General features: G+C 34.2%; 1 protein-coding gene across 8 annotated transcripts in view; it reads right to left on the bottom strand.

The window, feature by feature from the left end:
* SCAPER (S-phase cyclin A associated protein in the ER) overlaps window positions 1-20,962 on the bottom strand; it is a 470,315-nt gene that overhangs the window by 237,467 nt on the left and 211,886 nt on the right. For all 8 annotated transcript variants that reach the window (XM_079128857.1, XM_079128859.1, XM_079128858.1 and 5 more), the window contains one exon: window positions 11,318-11,383. In XM_079128857.1, coding sequence (XP_078984983.1) covers window positions 11,318-11,383 — 66 coding nt within the window. The remainder of the gene's footprint in view (window positions 1-11,317; window positions 11,384-20,962) is intronic.

Genomic DNA, 20,962 nt, shown 5'->3' with positions numbered 1-20,962 from the left:
GAGGATTCTACCTTGGCTTTCCATCACCACTGTATGCCATCCAGAAAAGAGAGAGATGGAATAAAATTTTCAAAATTCTAAGTCAGAAAACATTTAAACCTAGAGTTCTTCCTGAGCAAAATTATCGCTTAAGTATAAAGATAAAATGAAGCCATTTTCAAATATGTAAAGACACAGAAATTTTATTAAGCACGGATTTACTTTTAAAAGATTATTAGGAGCTCAAATATATAAAAATTTACCCATGAGAAAGAAATGAATACTTGAAAACCAGCAAAACTTAAGAGTTTATCCTAAGAATGCACAGATTATAAAGGGAAATTTAATAACAATCCAGAAAGAAAGCGACAACAATGGGAGCTATTATAAAAACCAAAGTCTACTGAGGTTCTCATCTTTTATACCAACTAATTCTACTCTCTGACTGAAAAATAGGAATGTAAGTGCCTGTGAAAAATTTAAAGGTCTTTTCAGGGACTCCATACCTTCCCCATAATGTTTGCATTAATTTATATTCCCACCAATAATGCATGAGAGCGCCTTTTCCTCCACATATTGCCAGCATTTATTAATGTGTTTTGATAATAGTCATTCTGAGGTAAAAATGATACCCTTCTTTCTCTTTTGTGTGTGTTGCTAAGTATTGGACCCAGGGTTGTTTTATCACTGAGATACATCTCTATCCCTTTTAATCTTTTAATTTTGAGACAGGGTCTAAATTGCCCACAATGACCTTGAACTTGACATCCTCCTGCCTCAGCCTCCTGAATCACTGTGGATTCAGGATGTGCCTCTGCACCCAGCTGGAAAATGATATCCAATTGTAGCTTTTATTCCCTGGTGGCTAATGATATTGAGCATTTGTGCTTACATTTGTTGGTCACTTGTATTTCTCTTTTTGAGAAGTGTCTATTCAAGGTATTTGACAATTTTTAAATTAGAAAACATGCATCTAGTAATCTAGTAATTACTATTTTACATTTGGTTTGGTTTTTCTTAAGCTTCCACATATGATAGGACATATGGTACTTGTCTTTCTGTGCCTGACTTATTTCACTTAACATAATGTGCTCCAGTTTCATCTATTTTACTACAAATGTCAAGAATTCAAGAATTCATTCTTCTATATGGCTAAATAATATTCCATTGTGTATATATATCACCTGTTCTTTATCCATTCATCCACTGATGGATACAGAGGTTGACTGCGTATCTTAGCTACTGTAAATAGGGCTGAAATTAATGAGTATACAGGTATCTCTTTGGTATGCTAATTTTCTTTGCATATATATGCAGATGTAGGATAGCTGGGTCATATGGTAGATCCATTTTTGAACTAATACACACTGAATTCCACTAATATGTACATTTAATATATGTTAATCAAAAGTATAATAAATTTTTAAAAGGAGTCTATTCAGGAGGCATCATAACACCAGATCTTAAGTAATTCTACAGAACTACAGTAATAAAAACGGTATGGTATTGGCACCAAAACAAACACATAGACCAGTGGTACAACACAGAAGACACAAAGATAAACTCACATAAACACTCTTAACTCATATTTAACACAGGCGCCATAAATATACTTTGGAGAAAAGATAACTTCTTCAACAAATGGTTCTGAGAAAACTGGAAATCCACATGGAGAAAAATAAAGTTGAACTCCTGTCTCCCACTATGCATAAAGATCAACTCAAAGTGAATCCAGGACTAGAACAGAGAGACCCTGTGCCTAACAGAAGAGAAAGTAGGCCCCAAACCTCCATCATGTCCACTTAGGAACTGACTTCCTCAATAAGACTGCTAAAGCACAAGAAGGAAAATCAAGGATCAATAAATGGGATGGATTCACATGAAAAACCTTCTTCTTAGGAAAAAAAAAATCAACAGTGTGAAGAGAGAGCCTATAGAAAGGGAGAAAATCTTTACCACATGCACCACAGATAGAGCAATAATCTCCAGCATATATAAAGAATTCAAAAAGCTTAACATCAAAAAAACCAAATAACCCAATCAATAAACCCAAGCAATAAAAGGGCTAAGAAACTAAACAGACATTTTATAGAAGATATACGATAGATCAACAAAAATATGAAAAAATGTTCAACATCTCTAGCAATTAGAGAAATGTAAATCAAAACTACACTGAGATTCTATTCCATCTCACTCCAGTCAGAATGGGAATCATCAAGAATACAAGCAACAATAAATGGTGAGGATGTGGGAAAAAGGCACATTCATACACTGCTGGTAAGACTGAAAATTGGTGCAACCACTATGGAAAACAGTATGGAGATTCCTCAGAAAACTTGGAATGGAACCACCATTTGACCCAGTTATCCCACTCCTCAGTCTATACCCAAAGGACTTAAAAGTCAACATATGATAGTGATGCAGCCACATCAATGTTTATAGCAGCACAAATCACAATAGCTAAACTATGGAACCAACCTAGATGCCCTTCAACAGATATATGGATAAAGAAGTTGTGGTATACATGCACAGTGGACTATTACTCAGCCTTGAAGAGTGAAATGATGGCATTTGCTGGTAAATGGCTGGACCTGGAGATTATCATGCTAAGCAAAATAAGCCAATCCCAAGGAACCAAATGCCGAATGATATGTGGACGCTAACTGACAATAAGGTGGCAGGGGTGGGGAGAATTGAGGTATTTTGAATTATACAGAAGGAAGTGAAGGGAGGGGAAGTGGTATGGGGGTAGGTATGATAGAATGAACTGGACATTATATCCTTTTGTGTATATGTATTTACACAACCCGTACAATTCTACATCATGTACAGTAAGAATGAGAAGTTATACTCCATTTATATATGATGCGTCAAAATGCATTCTTCTGTCATGTATAACTAGTTAGAACAAATTAAAATTTTTTTTAAAGTGTAAAAAAAAAAAAAAACCCAAAGGGATGCTGGCACAGAGCCCGCCTGCCTGCCTGCCCCTCCACCGCAGTTGGATGCTGGGCACTGAATCCCCGGCCCCCGCCACCGTGGACAGTCGCCAGTCCCCCCCACCACAGAGGGACACCACTTTTGCCTCCTGTGCTGATCTGGTGCACCTTCACTAGGGCTCCCCAGCTTCTTTGGAGGCTGGTGTAGGCATTTTGAATGATTTGTGAGGGTGTGGCCATCATCATTGGCAGGGCGGCTCCCTTCCTAAGACACCTACAGGAGACTGGCGGCCCTTTGACAGGTACCTCTGTTTACTCACTTCCATCCTACACCGTTTCCCCATCCTTTTTTTTATTGTAAACAAATGGGATACATGTTGTTTCTGTTTATACATGGAGTAACAGCATACCGTTTGCGTAATCACATATTCACATAGGGTAATGAAGTTTGATTCATTCTGTTACTTTTTCCTTCCCCGCCACCCCTCCCACCCCTCTTTTCCCTCTATACAGTCCCTCCTTCCTCCATTCTTGCCCCCCTCCCACCCCCCATTATGTGTCATCATCCGCTTATCAGTGAGATCATTGGCCTTTTGGATTTTTGAGATTGGCTTATCTCACTTAGCATGATATTCTCCAATTTCATCCATTTGCCTGCAAATGCCATAATTTTATTATTCTTTATAGCTGAGTAATAATCCATTGTGTGTGTGTGTGTGTGTGTGTGTGTGTGTGTGTGTGTGTGTGTATCACAGTTTCTTTATCCATTCACCAACTGAAGGACATCTAGGTTGGTTCCACAGTCTGGCTATTGTGAATTGAGCAGCTATGAACACTGATGTGGCTGTATCTCTGTAGTATGCTGATTTTAAGTCCTTTGGGTATAGGCTGAGGAGTGGGATAGCTGGGTCAAATGGTGCCCATCCTCTTGTTCACAACCAGAAACACTGTAAATAGTAATCGAACTCATCCTGTTTATTACAATAATGTTAAAGTCTTTATAGGGGCTATCTGGTATTTGCTGATACCATGATCCTATATTTAGAAGATCCAAAAAACTCCACTAGAAAACTTCTAGAATAAATGAATTCAGCAAAGTGGCAGGATATAAAATCAATATACATAAATCTAATGCATTTCTATTCATAAGTGATGAATCCTCTGAAAGAGAAATTAGGAAAACCAATCTATTCACAATAGCCCCCACCAAAATAAAATACTTGGGAATTAATCTAACAAAAGAGGTGAAAGACCTCTACAACGAAAACTACAGAACATTAAAGAAATAAATTGAAATAAACCTTAGAAATTGGAAAGATCTCCCATGTTCTTGGATAGGCAGAATTAACATTGTCAAAATGGCCATACTACCAAAAGTGCTATACAGATTCAATGCAATTCCAATTAAAATCCCAATGATATTCCTCATAGAAATAGAGAAAGCAATCATGAAGTTCACCTGGAAGAACAAGAGACCTTGAATAGCCAAAACAATCTTGAGTAGAAAAAGTGAAACAGGAAGTATCACAATACCAGACATTAAACTATACTACAGAGCAACAGTAACAAAAACAGCATGGTATTGGCACCAAAATAGACAGGCAGACCAATGGTACAGAATAGAAGACACAAAGATAAAACCACATAAATACAGTCACCTCATACTAGAAAAAGGAGCCAAAAGCATACAATGGAGAAAAAATAGCCTGTTCAACAAATGGTGCTAGGAAAACTGGAAATCCATATGCAGAAATGAAATTAAACCTCTCTCTCTCACCTGCACAAAACTCAACTCAAAATGGATCAAGGACATAGGAATTAGAACAGAGAACTTGCACCTAATAAAAGAGAAAGTAGGCCTGAATCTTCATCATGTTGGCTTAGGATCAGACTTCCTCAACAAGATTCCAAAAGCATAAGAAAGCAAAGCAAGAATCAATAAATAGGATCAACTCAAACTAAAAAGCTTTTTCTCAGCAAAGGATACAATCAAGAACGTGAAGAGAGAGCCTACAGAGTGGGAGAAAATCTTTTCCACATGCACTTCTGATAGAACACATATCTCCAAAATTTATAAAGAACTTACAAAACTTTACACCAAAAATACAAAGAACCCAATCAATAAACGGGCCACTTCACAGAAGAAGACATGCAGACAATTAATAAATATATGAAAAAGTGTCAACATCTCTAATAGAGAAATGCAAATTAAAACAACTCTAAGATTTCATCTTACTCCAATTAGAATGGCTATTATCAAGAACGCAAGCAATAATAAGTGTTGGCATGGATGTGGGGAAAAAGGCACATTGCAGGTGGAGTTGCAAACTGGTGCAGTCACTCTAGAAAGCAGTGTGGAGAATCCTTAGAAAATCTGGAATGGACCCACCATTTGACCCACTTATCCCAGTCCTTGGTTTATACCCAAAGGAATTAAAATCAGCATACTACAGTAACACAGCCACATCAATGTTTATAGCAACTCTGTTCACAATAGCTAGATTGTGGAACCAACCTACATGCCCTTCAACAGATGAATGGATAAAGAAGCTGTGGTATATATACACAATGGAATATTTTTCAGCCGTAAAGAAGAAGAATATTATGGACTCTGCAAATAAATGGACGGAACTGGAGAATATCACACTAAGTGAAATAAGCCAATCCCAAAAAAACAAAGGCTAAGTGTTTTCTCTGATAAGTGGAGAGTAATATATAATGGGCGTGGGGGGTAGAGAGTGAGTAGTATGGGGGAACTTTAGATTATGTAGAAGGAAATGAGAGGGAGAGGGGTATGAAAAATGGTGGAATGAGGCAGACATCATTACCCTACATACATATATGATTACATAAATGGTATGAATCTACACCGTGCACAAGCATAGAAACAAAATGATGTACACCCCATTTGTGTACAATGAATAAAAATGCAGTGTGTAAAAAATCTAAAAATAAATAAATAATTTTTTAAAACCCACAAATTCATCCTGAAAGTAGGTGGCAATAGAAACGTAAATATTATCTATCAATATATACTTGTTGGCCATACTAAAAGGTGGCAATTCTCCTTTTCTTTTGTGTTATGGAAATTTGTAAAGAACAAAACAAGACAATCATACCACACAGGGAAGAACCTATCAATGCCTAACTTCCTGTATCACCACCTAAATCATACAGAGAAGCAGAAGTATTATTAAAAATTCATTTATATCATATATTCTTTCCCTGATATGCTTAAAATGTGAATTCTCGTGAGTCTCATTATACTATTCCGTGTCTCATTACATGTACATTAATAAGTTTTCATACATATTTTCACACATTCTAATGGATATGTTTTTTATGTAGATATTCATTCCCTAACCCTAATCCAAACCAAAATTTCATACTGACCCTAATTTACCTCTATAGCTCAACCAAATTATTCTTAAACACATGTACAATAATATGAATGTTTATGTGTATTCTAACATGTATGATTAATATCAGGACTCTCCCTGCCTCTCCTGACTGGTGGGCATTCTTGCACCTGAGTATTTTTCAGCAGGGCAGCATTTCCTTCAAATGACATTCTAACGACTGCGAGAGCAAAAAGAAGTACAGGTGTAACTTCAATGGACATTCTGGCATCTTATCTTTGTGTGTGTGTTTAACAGCAGGACAAGATCATAAAAACTCTTCTGGAATAAAAGCACTCTGCTGGCCTGCTCCCAGAAAAGGTCCTGGTGGAAAATTAAGGTGCAGTTTCTATAAAATATTAACTTCTTGGCCCAGACTAGGTGTGGGGTCAATGAGAAGAGTGAAATGTTCACCTGCATAATAAACCACTTAAAAAATGAAAAGAAAAGGGTGCACATGTTATCACTGTATTATGATGACTTCAATTCTTCAGAACAAATACCAAGAAGCAGTATAATGGTATAGTGGTCATATGGTGGTTCCACGCCTCATCTTTGGAGGCACCACCATAATGATTTCCATAGTGGCTGTATTAATTTACAGTCCTACTGACAGTGTAAAAGTGTTCCTTTTGCTTCATATTCTCTCCAGCATTTATTATTATTTGTATTCTTGATAACTGCCATTCTGATAGGCAGGAGATGAATGAGATCTTGGTGTAGTTTTGATTTGCATTTCCCTAATTGCTAATGATGTTGAATACTTTTTCAAGTATTTCTTGGCCATTTGAATTTCTTCTTTTGAGAAGTGTCTGTTTAGTTCATTTGCCCATTTATTAACTGGGCTATTTGAATTTTTGGTTTAAAGCTTTTTTGAGTTCTTTATATATTCTAGGTATTAATCCTCTGTCAGAAGAGTAGCTGGCATAGATTTTCTTTCATTTTGTGGTTTCCCTCTTCACATTCCTAATGGTTTCTTTTGCTCTGCAGAAGCTTTTAATTTGATTTTGTTCCATTTATTAACTCTTGGTATTATTTTCTGAGCTTTAGGACTCCTACTAAGAAAGACTTTGCTCGTACCTATATGATAAAGTGTTGACCCTTCATTTTCTTCTAGGAGTTGCTTAGTTCCTGATCTAATTCCACGGTCTTTGATCCACTCTGAGTTGATTTTGGTTCAGGGTGAGAGATAAAGGGTATAGTTTCATTTTTGTACATATGGATAACCAGTTGTCCCAGCACCATTTGTTAAAAAGGCTGTCTTTTCTCCAATTCGTTTTTGGCACCTTTGTCAAGAATCAGATGATTATCTGTGTGGGTTTGTCTTGGGGTTCTCTATTCTGTACCACTGGGTGGGTGGGTGGGTGGGTGGGTGGGTGTGTGTGTGTGTGTGTGTGTGTGTGTGTGTGTGTGTGTTCAGTACCATGCAGTTTTTGTTACTATACCTCTATAGTATAACTGGGTCTTTTATTCTTCCAAATGAATTTTAGGACTATTTTTTCCCAGTTCTGTGAAGAATGTCATTGGTATTTTGATGGGGAATACACTGAATTTGTATACTGCTTTGGTAGTATGGGGACTTTCATCCATATTAATAGAAGTATGATTTTTTGCTCTAATTTTACACATATAAAACATAATTTAATCTCATTCCCCAGTACCTTCCTTTTCCCTTCCCTCCTTCCTCCTCACCACTATTTTTAAGTAAAGTTATATTAGAATAAAGACACATCAATTAATTTATGTATTATATATGGCAGTTGAGACCCACATCTTATGACCCACAAAGCCTAAAATATGTACCACGTGGCCCTTCATAAAAAAAAAAAAATATTTGCCAAACCTGAGTTTCAAGTGATAGTAAAATGGATGGGTATTTTTTTATTTTTTGCTGTATTTAGTTGTTTTCTTAAATAAAAAATAAAAGCAACCCACAAATATGTCGGGTTCAATTCAAAATAACAATTTGACACAAATGGCAAAATATCCGAACAGACACTTGCCACAGGAAACCATGTGAATGACCTGTAAGTAAATGAAAAGTATTTTAAAAATTATTTGTAAATAGTTCTTGGTTTGAAATTAAATCAATTATGAGAAAATAAAAAGTACTACATCGAAATTAAGTAAATAAAGAAGTTGAAGTCAAAGTTACAATAAAATAGAAAGCAAATAGTTCCTTTAATATACTTTGAAGCAATTTTTGGAAAGGATTAATAAAAAAAGTCTCTGAAAAGAGTAATCAAGAAAAAAAGGCTAATACTAACAAAAACTTAAGAAAAATATGTACTGAGAATTGAAAGAAAATGATATGTGCACAAAAATGCTTGTAATAGTATACTAAAAATTAAACTTTTTAAAAAAGAAACAGCAATAATAATTGCATTCAAAATAAAAATAAAATAATAATAATTGCTTTCAATCACAAACAGGTGTTGTTAAATGTCTTTTCTCCATCTATTAATAAAATCATGTAATCTTTCTTTTGAAGCCTGGTTATGTGATAAATACATTAGCCAATTTAAGAATGTTAAATCAGCCTTGATAACCTAATTCCCCCTTGTTCCTGATGTTTACTTCTTTATTTACATTACTGGATTTAATTTTTAATATTTTGTTAAGAATTTTGCATGTATGTTCATAAGAGACATTGGTCTGCAGTTTTCTTTGTCTCTAGTCTCTGGCTCAGGTAATAGGGTACTGTTGGCCTTATAGATGAGTTAGGCATTATTCCCTCTGCTCATAATTTCTGAAAGAGACTATAAAGAATTGGTATTTATTCTTAGATGTTTGGTAGAAATCACCAGTGAACACATCTGGGCCTGCTAGTAGTTTGTTTTGGAAAGTTAGTAATTGTTGATGACATTTCTTTAATACAGATAGGCCTGTTCAGATAGACTATTTCTTCTTGTGAAAGTCCTGGAGGAATGTGTCTTTCAAAGAATTGATTAATTATGTGTAGGTTATCAAATTAGGGGGCACAGTTGTTCTTAACATGGCTTTATTATCCTTTAATGTTATCAAATCGGCAGGTACAGAGTTGTTCTTAACATGGCTTTATCATCTTTTTAATGTTCATGGAATCTACAGTGGTATCCCTCTTCTCTTTCTGATATTAAGTTTTATCTTTCATTTTTTCTGAGTTAGCCTACCTAGAGACATACCAACTTCATCTTTCCAAAGTAACAGCTTTGGGATTTGTTGATTTTTCTGTATAGATTTCCTGTTTTCAATTTCTACTGAAAACTAAGATTTCTACTCTAATTTTTGGAATTTAGTTTTTTCTGCTTATTTGGATTTACTTGTTCTTTTCCTAGTTTCCTAAGGTAGAAGCTTATATAACCTATTTTAGACCTATCTTCTTTTCTAATACTTAAATTTAAGGTTATCAATTTACCTCTAAGCACTTTTTCCATTACATCCCACGGATTTTGAGAGGCAGTATTTTAATTTTCCTTCAGACAAAATTATGTTAAATTTTCTCTTTAGATTTAATCTTTGAGTCTTGTGTTATTTAGAAGTGTGTCATTTAATCTCCAAGTATTTGGTAATATTCCAACTATCTTTCTGTTACTTATTTCTGGTGTAATTCCACTGAAGTCTGAAAGCAGATATTGTTTGATTTCTATAAATATAAATTGGTCAAGATATGTTTTGTGGCCCAGAATATGGTCTACCTTAGTGAACGTGTCAAGTAAGCTTGAGAATAATGTATATCATCTGCTGTAGTGAATTTTTATATCCTAAATATGCTGTTACATAACCTCAAATTTCTCTAGAACTTAAGTTTTTCTAATTAACTTCACAGAGTTTTGAGAAGTGATTCAGTTCACATAAAGTCTGATATATAGTAAAGGCTCAATAAAGTTTACTTATTATTATTATCATATTCACTGAGTAACCAGTCATCTTACTGAATTGATTTCTCTTATTTCTACTAATTTTTCCCATGGGATTCTGGGATTTGAGAATCATAATCTTCATAATTTTGTTCCTTCCTTTATACTTTACCTCTCTTTTTCATTTTCCTTTAGCATAGCAGTGGCCCTTATTTCCAAAACAATAATTAAAAGAAGTAGATATCTGATGTGTTACCTTATTTCTGACAGAGTATTTCTATTATAATGTAAATTATGGCTACATTAGTAGTCTGTAGCATATCTATAACAACAAGTAGTTATAGATACTCCTCAAGCTGGGGCATTTAAGTTGTTTCTTCATTTTTTCACTAGCAAAAGTAACAGTGAACCAGTCATCTTCGTTTAAAAATATTTGGGTACATTCTGCATTATTTCACTGAGCAGCCTGAAATCTGAAGTAACTTCCTAAGCTGCTAATAATAATACACACTGCTTTTCAACAAAAAATATACTGACTTGTACTTCCATCAATGATATATGTGAGCACATTTAACTGGCAGTATTTTCAAAAGAAGCAAAATGATGATTTTTTTTAAACTTAGTTATTGTTACACTTATACCCCAAACGTGTAGTCTAAAATCTTAAATCCCAAATCTCTAACTTAATGGAAAATCTCATCAGAATTAGAGAATCATAATTCTCTTAAAGGACTGACCCTACGAACGATCCTAATAGACATCTTCTCAGAGCAAGAACAAGCACAACCACACCTTGCCAGACCTGATCTATTAATGCAAGGTGTCTAAACCTTGGCACTACTGACATTTCAGATGATATAATTCTTTGCTCTGCAGAGCTGTCTTGTGCACTAGAGAATGTTTGGCAGAATCATTGGTCTCTACCCACTTAATGTCAATAGCATTTTCTCCCCAAGATGGGCTAATGAGAACTGCCCAGTCATAGCCAAATACACTCTGGCAAAATCAACTCCAGTTTGATACCACTGTGTTACAAGAATGATCTTCTATGAATCAGAAACAAAGCCCCAGGTCACAAGCATAATATGATGGTTCAGATACACTTTTGCTATAGGCAGAGACCAAAGAACAGAAGAAGTAAAATGTGGGATAAAACACTCACTTTGCTTTATAGGGTGACTCAGACCCAGAATTTTTTGTTTCCATTAAACTCTCATATTCCTTGGCTCTGAAGAGAAAAAAGAAAAAAAATCACTGTTAGTTATTGCTAAATTTTATGATTGTATTTATAACAATCCAAAGACTTAATTTTGGTTTTCCTCTTCCAGTATAAAATCATGTTGTTAAAGTGACAAACACTGATTTCTAAAACTGCTTCAAGTTACTATAAATTCTATCATGAAAGATGAAAAATAAATATCTCCTCATAAGATATAGAGCAGATTCTTTATAAAAACACTTTCAATTTCTTTCTTTAGTGTTCTGTAGTTCTCATTGTAGAGGTTTTTCACCTCTTTTGTGAGATTGATTCCCAAGTATTTTATTTTTTTTTTGATGCTATTGTGAATGGGGTAGTTTTCCTAATTTCTCTTTCTGAAGATTCATCACTTATGTATAAAAATGCATTGGACTTATGAGCATTGATCTTGTAACCTGCTACTTTAATGAATTCACTTATGAGTTCTAAGAGTTTTCTGGTGGAATTTCCAGGTTCCTCTAAATATATAATCATGTCATCAGTGAACAGGGATAGTTTGAGTTCCTCTTTTCCAATTCGTATCCCTTTAATTTCTTTGGTTTGTCTAATTGCTCTGGCTAGAACAATGTTGAATAGAAGTCGTGAAAGAGGGCATCCCTGCCTTGTTCCAGTTTTTAGGGGGAATGCTTTCAGTTTTTCACCATTTAGAATGATACTGGCCATGGGCTTAGCGTAGATGGCCTTCACAATGTTAAGGAATGATCCCACTACCCCAATTTTCTCTAGTGTTTTGAGCATGATGGGACGCTGTATTTTATCGAATGCTTTTTCTGCATCTATTGAAATAATCATGTGATTCTTAACTTTCAGTCTGTTGATATGATGAATGACATTTATTGATTTCTGGATGTTGAACCAACCTTGCATCCCTGGGATAAAACCCACTTGATCGTGGTGCACTATCTTTTTAATACATTCTTGGATGCGATTTGCTAAAATTTTGTTGAGAATTTTTGCATCGATATTCATTAAGGATACTGGTCTGAAATTTTCTTTCCTTGATGTGTCTCTGTCTGGTTTAGGTATCAGGGTGATATTGGCTTCATAGAATGAGTTTGGGAGGGTTCCCTCCTCTTCTATTTTATGGAATACTTTGAGAAGTATTGGAATGAGCTCTTCTTTAAAGGTTTTGTAGAACTCAGCTGAGAACCCATCTGGTCCCGGACTTTGTTGGTAGGCTTTTGATGACCTCTTCTATTTCATTGCTTGAAATTGATTTATTTAAGTTGTATATGTCCTCCTCGTTCAGTTTAGGTAATTCATATGTCTCTAGAAACTTGTTATGTCTTCTAGGTTTTCTGTTTTGTTGGAGTATAGATTTTCAAAATAGCTTCGAATTATGTTTTGTATTTCACTCGTGTCTGTTGTGATATTTCCTTGTTCATTCCGAATTTTAGTAATTTGAGTTTTCTCCCTCTTTCTCTTTGTTAGTGTGGCTAAGGCTTTATCAATTTTGTTTATTGTTTCAAAGAACCAACTATTTATTTTGTTAATTTTTCCGATTGTTTCTTTTGTTTCAATTTCGTTGATTTCAGCTCTGATTTTAACTATTTCCTGTCTTCTACTACTTTTGGTGTTGGTCTGCTCTTCTTTTTCTAGGGCTTTGAGCTGTAATGTTAAGTCATTTATTTGTTGATTTCTACTTCTTTTGTTGAATGCGCCCCATGAAATAAATCTTCCTCTAAGTACTGCTTTCATAGTGTCCCAGAGATTTTGATATGATGTGTCTTTGTTCTCATTTACTTCTAAGAATTTTTTAATTTCCCTCCTGATGTCTTCTGTTATCCACTCATTGTAATAGTGCATTATTTAATCTCCAAGTATTGGAGAAGTTTCTGTTTTTTATTCTGTCATTTATTTCTAATTTCAATCCATTATGATCTGATAGAGTACAAGGTAGTATCTCTATCTTCTCATATTTGCTAACAGTAGCTTTGTGGCATAAAACATGGTCTATTTTAGAGAAGGATCCATGTGCTGCTGAGAAGAAAGTGTATTCGTTCTTTGTTAGATGGTATATTCTATATAAGTCAGTTAAGTCTAAATTGTTGATTGTGTTATTGAGATCTATGGTTACATTATTCAATTTTTGTTTGGACGATCTATCCAGCAGTGAGAGAGGTGTGTTAAAATCACCTAGTATTATTGTGTTGTGGTCTATTTGATTTCTGGAATTGAGAAGGATTTGTTTGACATACGTGGATGAGCCAATGTTCGGGGCATAGTATATAGACTTGATTCAGATAATTATTTTTCAGAGGTGTAAGAATCATAATTATATTAAATTTCTACAAAGTAGTTGAGGTGGTTGCCTATGTGTCTGAAGCTGTGTATAATACATAAATAAACACAGGTAAAGAAGAGTCACGTAATTTTAGAAATAATTTAAAAGACCATGGAAAAAAACTGACCAGACCTTCAAAGATTTGTTTTGTTTTTGTTATTTATACTAACTAACTACTAAAGGTCCATAAAAATCTAAGATAACACTTCCTTGCCACTAACTAAACCAGACCTAAGAGTTATCCACAGGTCATGAAAGACATGTCTCACTACAGCATCCATTAATATTGATATGTCTATTTCCTTTTGTGGAGAAAAAAAGGAAAATGTTAATTTGAATGTTAACTACTCGTACAATGGGTCCTAGTCTCAAAGAATTAGTTTAGTGACCTACGAAAATATTAGCAAAAACATACCAATCTAGACAGCAATGCCAGGTAAAAAACAAACCCTGCTTCACAAAAAAATGTAGTTGTGTGTGTAGTGGCACATGCCTGTAATCCAAACTACTTGGAAATTTGGGGTAGAAGAATTGCAAATTCAAGGAGAGCCTGGGTAATTTAGGAAGATCTTGCATCAAAATAAATATCAGAAAAAGAAAGGGCTGGGAATACAGCACTTCCCTAGCACGCCTGAAGCCCTGTGTTCAACTCTCAGTACTGCTTAGCAGACCAAAAAAAACCAAACAAACAAAGTTTAAAAAATGCAAATTACAGCAGTCCTAATAAGGAAAAAGTAAACTAGCACAGGTTATATCTGGGAATAAATATCTAATTTGGAATAAAAGGTGAAGTTATACTACTTCAACTTAATGATGCTATTATTATTGAATAAAATATTAATGAATAGCATAATTGGGAAGCAATCACTTGGTAGTTACAAGTAATTGTGACCTCATCTGAAAGGTAGAAAAAATACTCATTATGCAGGGTAGACTATGTTCTAAGTATTGTGCCAGGTGCTATATGTTCATTTTCTCATTTGTACCTACAGAGGTGATATAGTATTACACCCATTTTTCAAAGAAGACACTGAGGCTCAGGAAGATGTCTGTTGTATTAAACCCTACATTTATCTAGGGCTTAAGGTAGAAGAGACTGAATTCGTTCTTTCATTCATATTCACACAACTAGAATTTCATCATTCCAAATTTCTAATTTAACCTGAAATGGTAGGTAGTTTACCAGTATGTCATAACTTGAATCTTCTCTTGATTCACTTTTTAGCAATCAAATAAACATTCACTTTCATTGACCCCCAACTCAGTATAAAATTAAAGTAGACAATGGGAATGAACATACAGAATGAAAATATTTAAGAAACTTCATCTTCAGAAAGAAAAAGGGGACATTAAAAACACTAGAAATACACAATTTCACAGAGCAGAGTGAAAGCTGAATACAGTAATGTGTTCATCTTCAACTAAGATGCCAAAGCAGGCTTCCTAAAGAAAATGAAATGCACACTAGATTTAAAAAAAAAAAAAAAAAAAAGGTAGCTTCTAAGTATAGAGAACTTAGAACTTTGCTCTTCTAAGCAAAGAGAAAAGGCATCATTTGCAAAGTAAGCAAGGCTGAATGAGAGAAAATTATATGTTAGGTTTAGGGGACATTGTACAGACCCATTTGGCTAGAAAAGAAGACTAAAACATGGGGATATATGAGATATCACTGAAAGAACTCTTTCAGATATTCTATCATAATTAACTTCTCATGATTTTTAAAGATAATGATCTACTTTATTAGAGGTACTTGATCACTGAGCCACATCCCCAGCCCTATTTCGTATTTTATTTAGAGAGGGTCTCACTGAGTTGCTTAGCACCTCACTTAATGAGGCTGGCTTTGAATTCGTGATCCTCCTGCCTCAGCCTCCAAACCACTGGCATTACAAGCATGTGCCACCATGCTGAGGTATTTCCTTCATTTCTAATCTCCATAATATTTTGGTTATACTCTGTCATAATGTGGGCTATTTGTTTCCATTTATCTTTTGTTGGCATTTTTTACATACTGTTTTACCAGTCTTCTCAAAGAATGTTTCTAATCAACAACCTCTTGTTATGTTTGTGAAGATATAGTACATTGTATTGTTGTACATATATATGATAATTTAAAAGTCTATCAATACCACTTTACACGCGGGAAAATATTGTTCTAGCTCTTCAAATGAAATTACTCCTCCATCATGTCTACCTTCCATTTCATGACAAAATCTTTTAAAATTTTATTCTGTGCAAAGCTGTGGACAGAGCTCAGAAGCTTCCAGCTATCACTGTCACAAATGTCCAATAATTTGTAGTTCTGTGTTTATTTACTTCTAAAAAACTCAGTGCAAATAATGTCTTTTTGTTCCTACCCTTGGTTCCAAAAAGTTAATTTTCTGTCTTTACAATTTTTTTTCATATTTTGGGACAATTTTTGTGGTATAATTTTCATACAAAAACTTTCCACTTCAACTATATAATTCAATTAGTTTTCACACTTGTGTACTCCAATATAAATGAAACTACAATCATAATATATTTTTAATATCCTACAAGGTTTCCCTGGTTTTCTTTGTAGTCAACATCCCCCCTTACCCTCTTGTTCCTAGCACCCATTCATCTTCAATCTAGAATACCAAAAACTACTATAATCAACTCTGTATTACATATATTGTACTGTGTCTGTATTGTTTAGTATAAAGTTCTTGAGATTATTCCATACTGTTAAACATCTCTCTTATTTCCTTCTATTGTTTAATAGTGTTCTGCTGTTGGTACACATCACAATTTATCCATTTGCCAACTGAATTTATCACTTCTTTCCAGATTGGAGCTATTATAAATAAAAGTACTAAAACATTTGCAGACAAGTCCCTGTGAAGGAAAATATCTTGATTTCTTTTGTATAAATACCTAAAAGATTATAGGGTTGTATAATAAGTATATAATTAAGTTTCTAAACTATTTTCAAGAGTGGTCATTTCAATTTACATTTGTAACAGCAAAATGTGAGAGTTATAATTGTTTTAGCCCTGCCAACACTTGCCATATTAAGTCTCCTTAATTTGAGCAATTCCTATATGGGTGTTTGTTTCCCATGTGACTTACCATTTTCCTAATGCAAATGATTTAAACAACTTACTAGGTTGTTTATGAACTGCTTATTTGAAGTTCATCTCCCACATTAAAGTTTGTTCCAATTTTTTGCCCATTCTCAAATAAATTAGCTTTTATTTTCAGACAGGGTGGTGAAGCAGGGTTCTCATTGATCTTTTGTTTTAAATTTTCAGTTTATTGATTTATGCTCAGAAAATATCTCATTTCTATTTCAGAATTAGGGGGATTAAATTTTGGTCTTTTCTGTCTTGGTGTGTGTTCAATTATTTTATAAATGTTCTATGAAAATTTTTTTTTAAAATTGTTCTTTTTAGATATACATGACAGTGCATTTTGATATATTATATACACATGGAGTTCCACTGGTCATTCATTCATATATGAACACAGGAAAGTTAAGTCTTATTCATTCTACTATCTTTCCTATTCCCAGTCCCTCCCTTCCCTTCATTCCCCTTTGTCTAATCCAATGAACTTCTATTCCCTACCCTGCCAGGTTCCATCTCACTTCAGTCAGAATGGCAATCATCAAGAACACAAGTAACAAAAAATGTTGGCAAGGATGTGGGGGAAAATGTAAACACTCATTCGCTGCTGGTGGGACTGTGAATTGGTGCAACAGCTCTGGAAAGCAGTGTGGAGATTCCTTAAAAAAGTTGGAATGGAACCACCATTTGACCCAGCTATACCACTCCTTGGCCTATACCCAAAGGACTTAAAATCAGTATACTACAGTGATGCAGCCACGTCAATGTATTATAGCAGCTCAATTCACAATAGGTTATCTATGGAAATTTTTTTAAAGACAATATTTTCTATTAGAAGACATTAAAACTTTCTCACAAGTATCTAGGCTTATTTCTGAATTTTCAATTCTATGTCGATTAATCTGTTTATGCAAATACCACCACACTTGATTGTAGTTTTGTAGTAAGTTTTGAAATAAAAAAAATTTAGTCTTCCACGTTCATTCTTCTTTTTCAACACTGTTAGACTTGTTTTAAGTCTCAAAATCCCATATGTATTCAATACTACAAAACAAACAGTTGGAATTTTAATAGGATTACACTGAATCTGTAGACACAATTTTGGAAGTTATTACCATATTAAATCTAATGTATGAACACAGAATGACTTTCCATTTTATTTTAGATCTGCTTTGATTTCCTTAATAAATATTTGTAGTTTTTACTGTACAAGTAAAGCACCACCTTGGTTATATTTCTTGATTATTTTATTCTTTTTGATGACACTGTGCATGGAATTGCTTAGTTATATCTTTGTGTCATTTATTGCTGGTGTATAGAAATACAATCTATTTTTGCACATATCTTGTATCTTGCAGCTTTGCTGAACTCATTTATTAGCTGGGTAACTCTGTGTGTGATCTTTTTATTATAACAATAAGTAGTATGTATTAAGTGTACAAATTTATAAACTTCACCATGATTTTTCCATATATGCATATGCTTTTTAAAAATATATTCTTGTGTAACTTTTTTATATATATTTTTAGTTCTTGATGGACTTTATTTATTTATATGTGGTGCAAAGCAAGTGCTCTACTACTGAGCTACAACTCCAGCCCACATGCATATGCTTTGATTGTTACCACCTCCCTTTAATACTCTCTTGCCTTCCCTTCTCTAAAACACAATACTTTTTCTGTGTCTGATTTATTTTTCTGAACCTAATACTCTCCAGTTTAATCAATTTTCCTGTACATGATATTAGTTCATTCTTTACAGCTCAATTGTTTGTGTATTTATTCATCTGCTAATGGTTACTTGGTCTGATTCCATATCAAGGTTATTGTGAATAATGACACAATAAACATAGATATGCAAGCATTTCTTCTATATGTTCACTTCATTTCCTTTGAATGTATGCCCAGCAATGGCAGAGCTGGATCACATGGTAGTTTGTTACTCATTTTTTGAGAATTCTCCATACTGTTTTCCCCAATTTTAATACCAATTCACATTCCCTTCAATAGTGTATAAGGGTTACTTCCTTCCCCCCTCCCTGATCATCTTTGCAGCATTTGCTATATTTTGGTTTTGTTTTGATAACAGTCATCCTGACTGAAGTGAGATAGAATCTCAATATAGTTTTGAATGCATTTTTCCCTGATGGCTAAAGATGTTGAACATTTTTCATCTAATTATCAGCGATTTGTACTTCTTCTTATGATAAGAGTCTGTTTAGATCATTTGACCATTTACTGATTGGGTTATTTATTCTTTTTGGTGTTCAATTTTTTTGTTTTCTTCATGTATTTCAGATATTAATCTTTCTCTCAGATGAATGGCCAGAATAGAATTTCTTCATTTCTAAAGCTGTTCATTTACACCGGTAATTCTTTTCTATGGCATACAGAAGTTTTTAATTTGGCGTAACCCCATTTGTCAATTCTTGGTTTTGTTTCCTGAGCTATTGGAGACCTAGTCAGGAAAACACTACTTCTTCCAATACTCTTCAGTGTTTCCCCTATGTCATCCTCTAGTAGTTTCAAAGTTTCTGGTCTTACGTTAAGGTGTTTTGTACATTTTGAGTTGATTTTTGCAAATGGTCAGAGACAGGGCTATATTTTCAATATTTTACATGTGCTGTATCCAGTTTTCCCAGCACCATTTGTTAAGGAGGCTGACTTTTAGCCAACATTTTTTTGGCCTATCTGTCAAGAATTAAATGGCTATAGATGCATGAGTTTATTTCCAGGTAATCTATTCTACTGGTTATAAAATCAGATGCATTGCCAATATCATGTTGTTTTGTTAGTAAGGCTCTGTAGTATATATAATTAGGAATAATGTAATCTCCAACATTACTCGTTTTGCTCAAGACTGCTTTGGCTATTTGGGTGGTTTTTTTGCATCCATATAAATTTAAGGATGATTTTTTTTTTCTAGTTTCATGAATTCTAACATTGGTGTTTTGATGGAAACTGAATTAAATTTGCACATGCTTTCAGTAGTATGATCATTTTCACAATACTGATTCTTATCAATGAACATAGGAGGTCTGTCCATCTTCTAGTGTCTTCTTCAATTTGTATAGTCAATGCTTTAAAAAATATTTTTAGTAGTGCATTATAGTTATACATAATAGTAGGGTTCATTCTGACAAAGATCATACAGGCAGGGAATATAATTTGCTCCATTTCAATCTCTACTCTCTCCCTTCCTTCATCCTATTCTCCCTCTACTGATCTACCTTCTAGTTAATATTTTTAGTGTTTTATAAACATAAAAATGGAATTCACTGTGGTATATTCACATATATACACAGAATAATTTTGTTCATTTCATTCCACAGTTCCTCATTTTCCCCGTCCCTCCCACCTTCCCTCAATACCCTCACTGATCTTCCCTCTATTTTCCTCAGTTCTATCTCCACCTTTTCCACCCTTACTTTGCCCTAGCTTCTGTTCATGAGAGAAAACACTCAACCCTTGACTTTCTGAATTCGGTTTATTTCACTTAGTATGATGTTCTCCAACTTCACCCATTTACCAGTTAATTTCATAATTTCATTCTTCTTTATAGCTGAGTAAAACTCCATTGTGTATATATCTTTATCCATTCATCTGTTGAAAGGCACCTGTGCTGGTTTCATAACTTGGCTACTGTGAATTGTACTGCTTATAAATGCAGATGTACCTCTATCAGTACAGTATACTGATTTTAGTAGTTCTAGACAAATACCAAAGAGTGGGATAGCTACGTCATATGGTGGTTCTATTTGTAGTCTATTAAGTAATCTCCACATTGCTTTCCAAAGTGGCTGTATTAATCTGCAGTTCCAACAACAATGTACATGTGTACCTTTTTCCCTACATTCTTGCCAGCATTTATTATTTGTAGTCTTGATGATTGCCATTATGACTAGAGTAAAATAAAATCTCACTGTGGTTTTAATTTGCATTTTGCTGATTGCTAGGATGCTGATCATTTTTCCATATGTTTGTTGACCATTTATATTTCTACTTTTGAGACATGTCTATTTAGTTCTTTTGCCCTTAATGATTAGGCTAGCTTTTTCGTATGTGTGTGCGGGGGTGCTGAGTATTTTTTTGGTTTTAGTTCTTTATATATTCTAGGTATTAATCCATGGTTGGAGAAGTAGCTTGCAAAGATTTTCTCCTATTCTGTTGGTTCCCA

Source organism: Sciurus vulgaris (assembly GCF_902686455.1).
Source record: "Sciurus vulgaris genome assembly, chromosome: 2".
Classification (NCBI taxonomy): domain Eukaryota; kingdom Metazoa; phylum Chordata; class Mammalia; order Rodentia; family Sciuridae; genus Sciurus; species Sciurus vulgaris.
The sequence above is the reverse complement of the archived record's forward strand: the minus strand, read 5'-3'. Positions and strand labels throughout refer to the sequence as shown.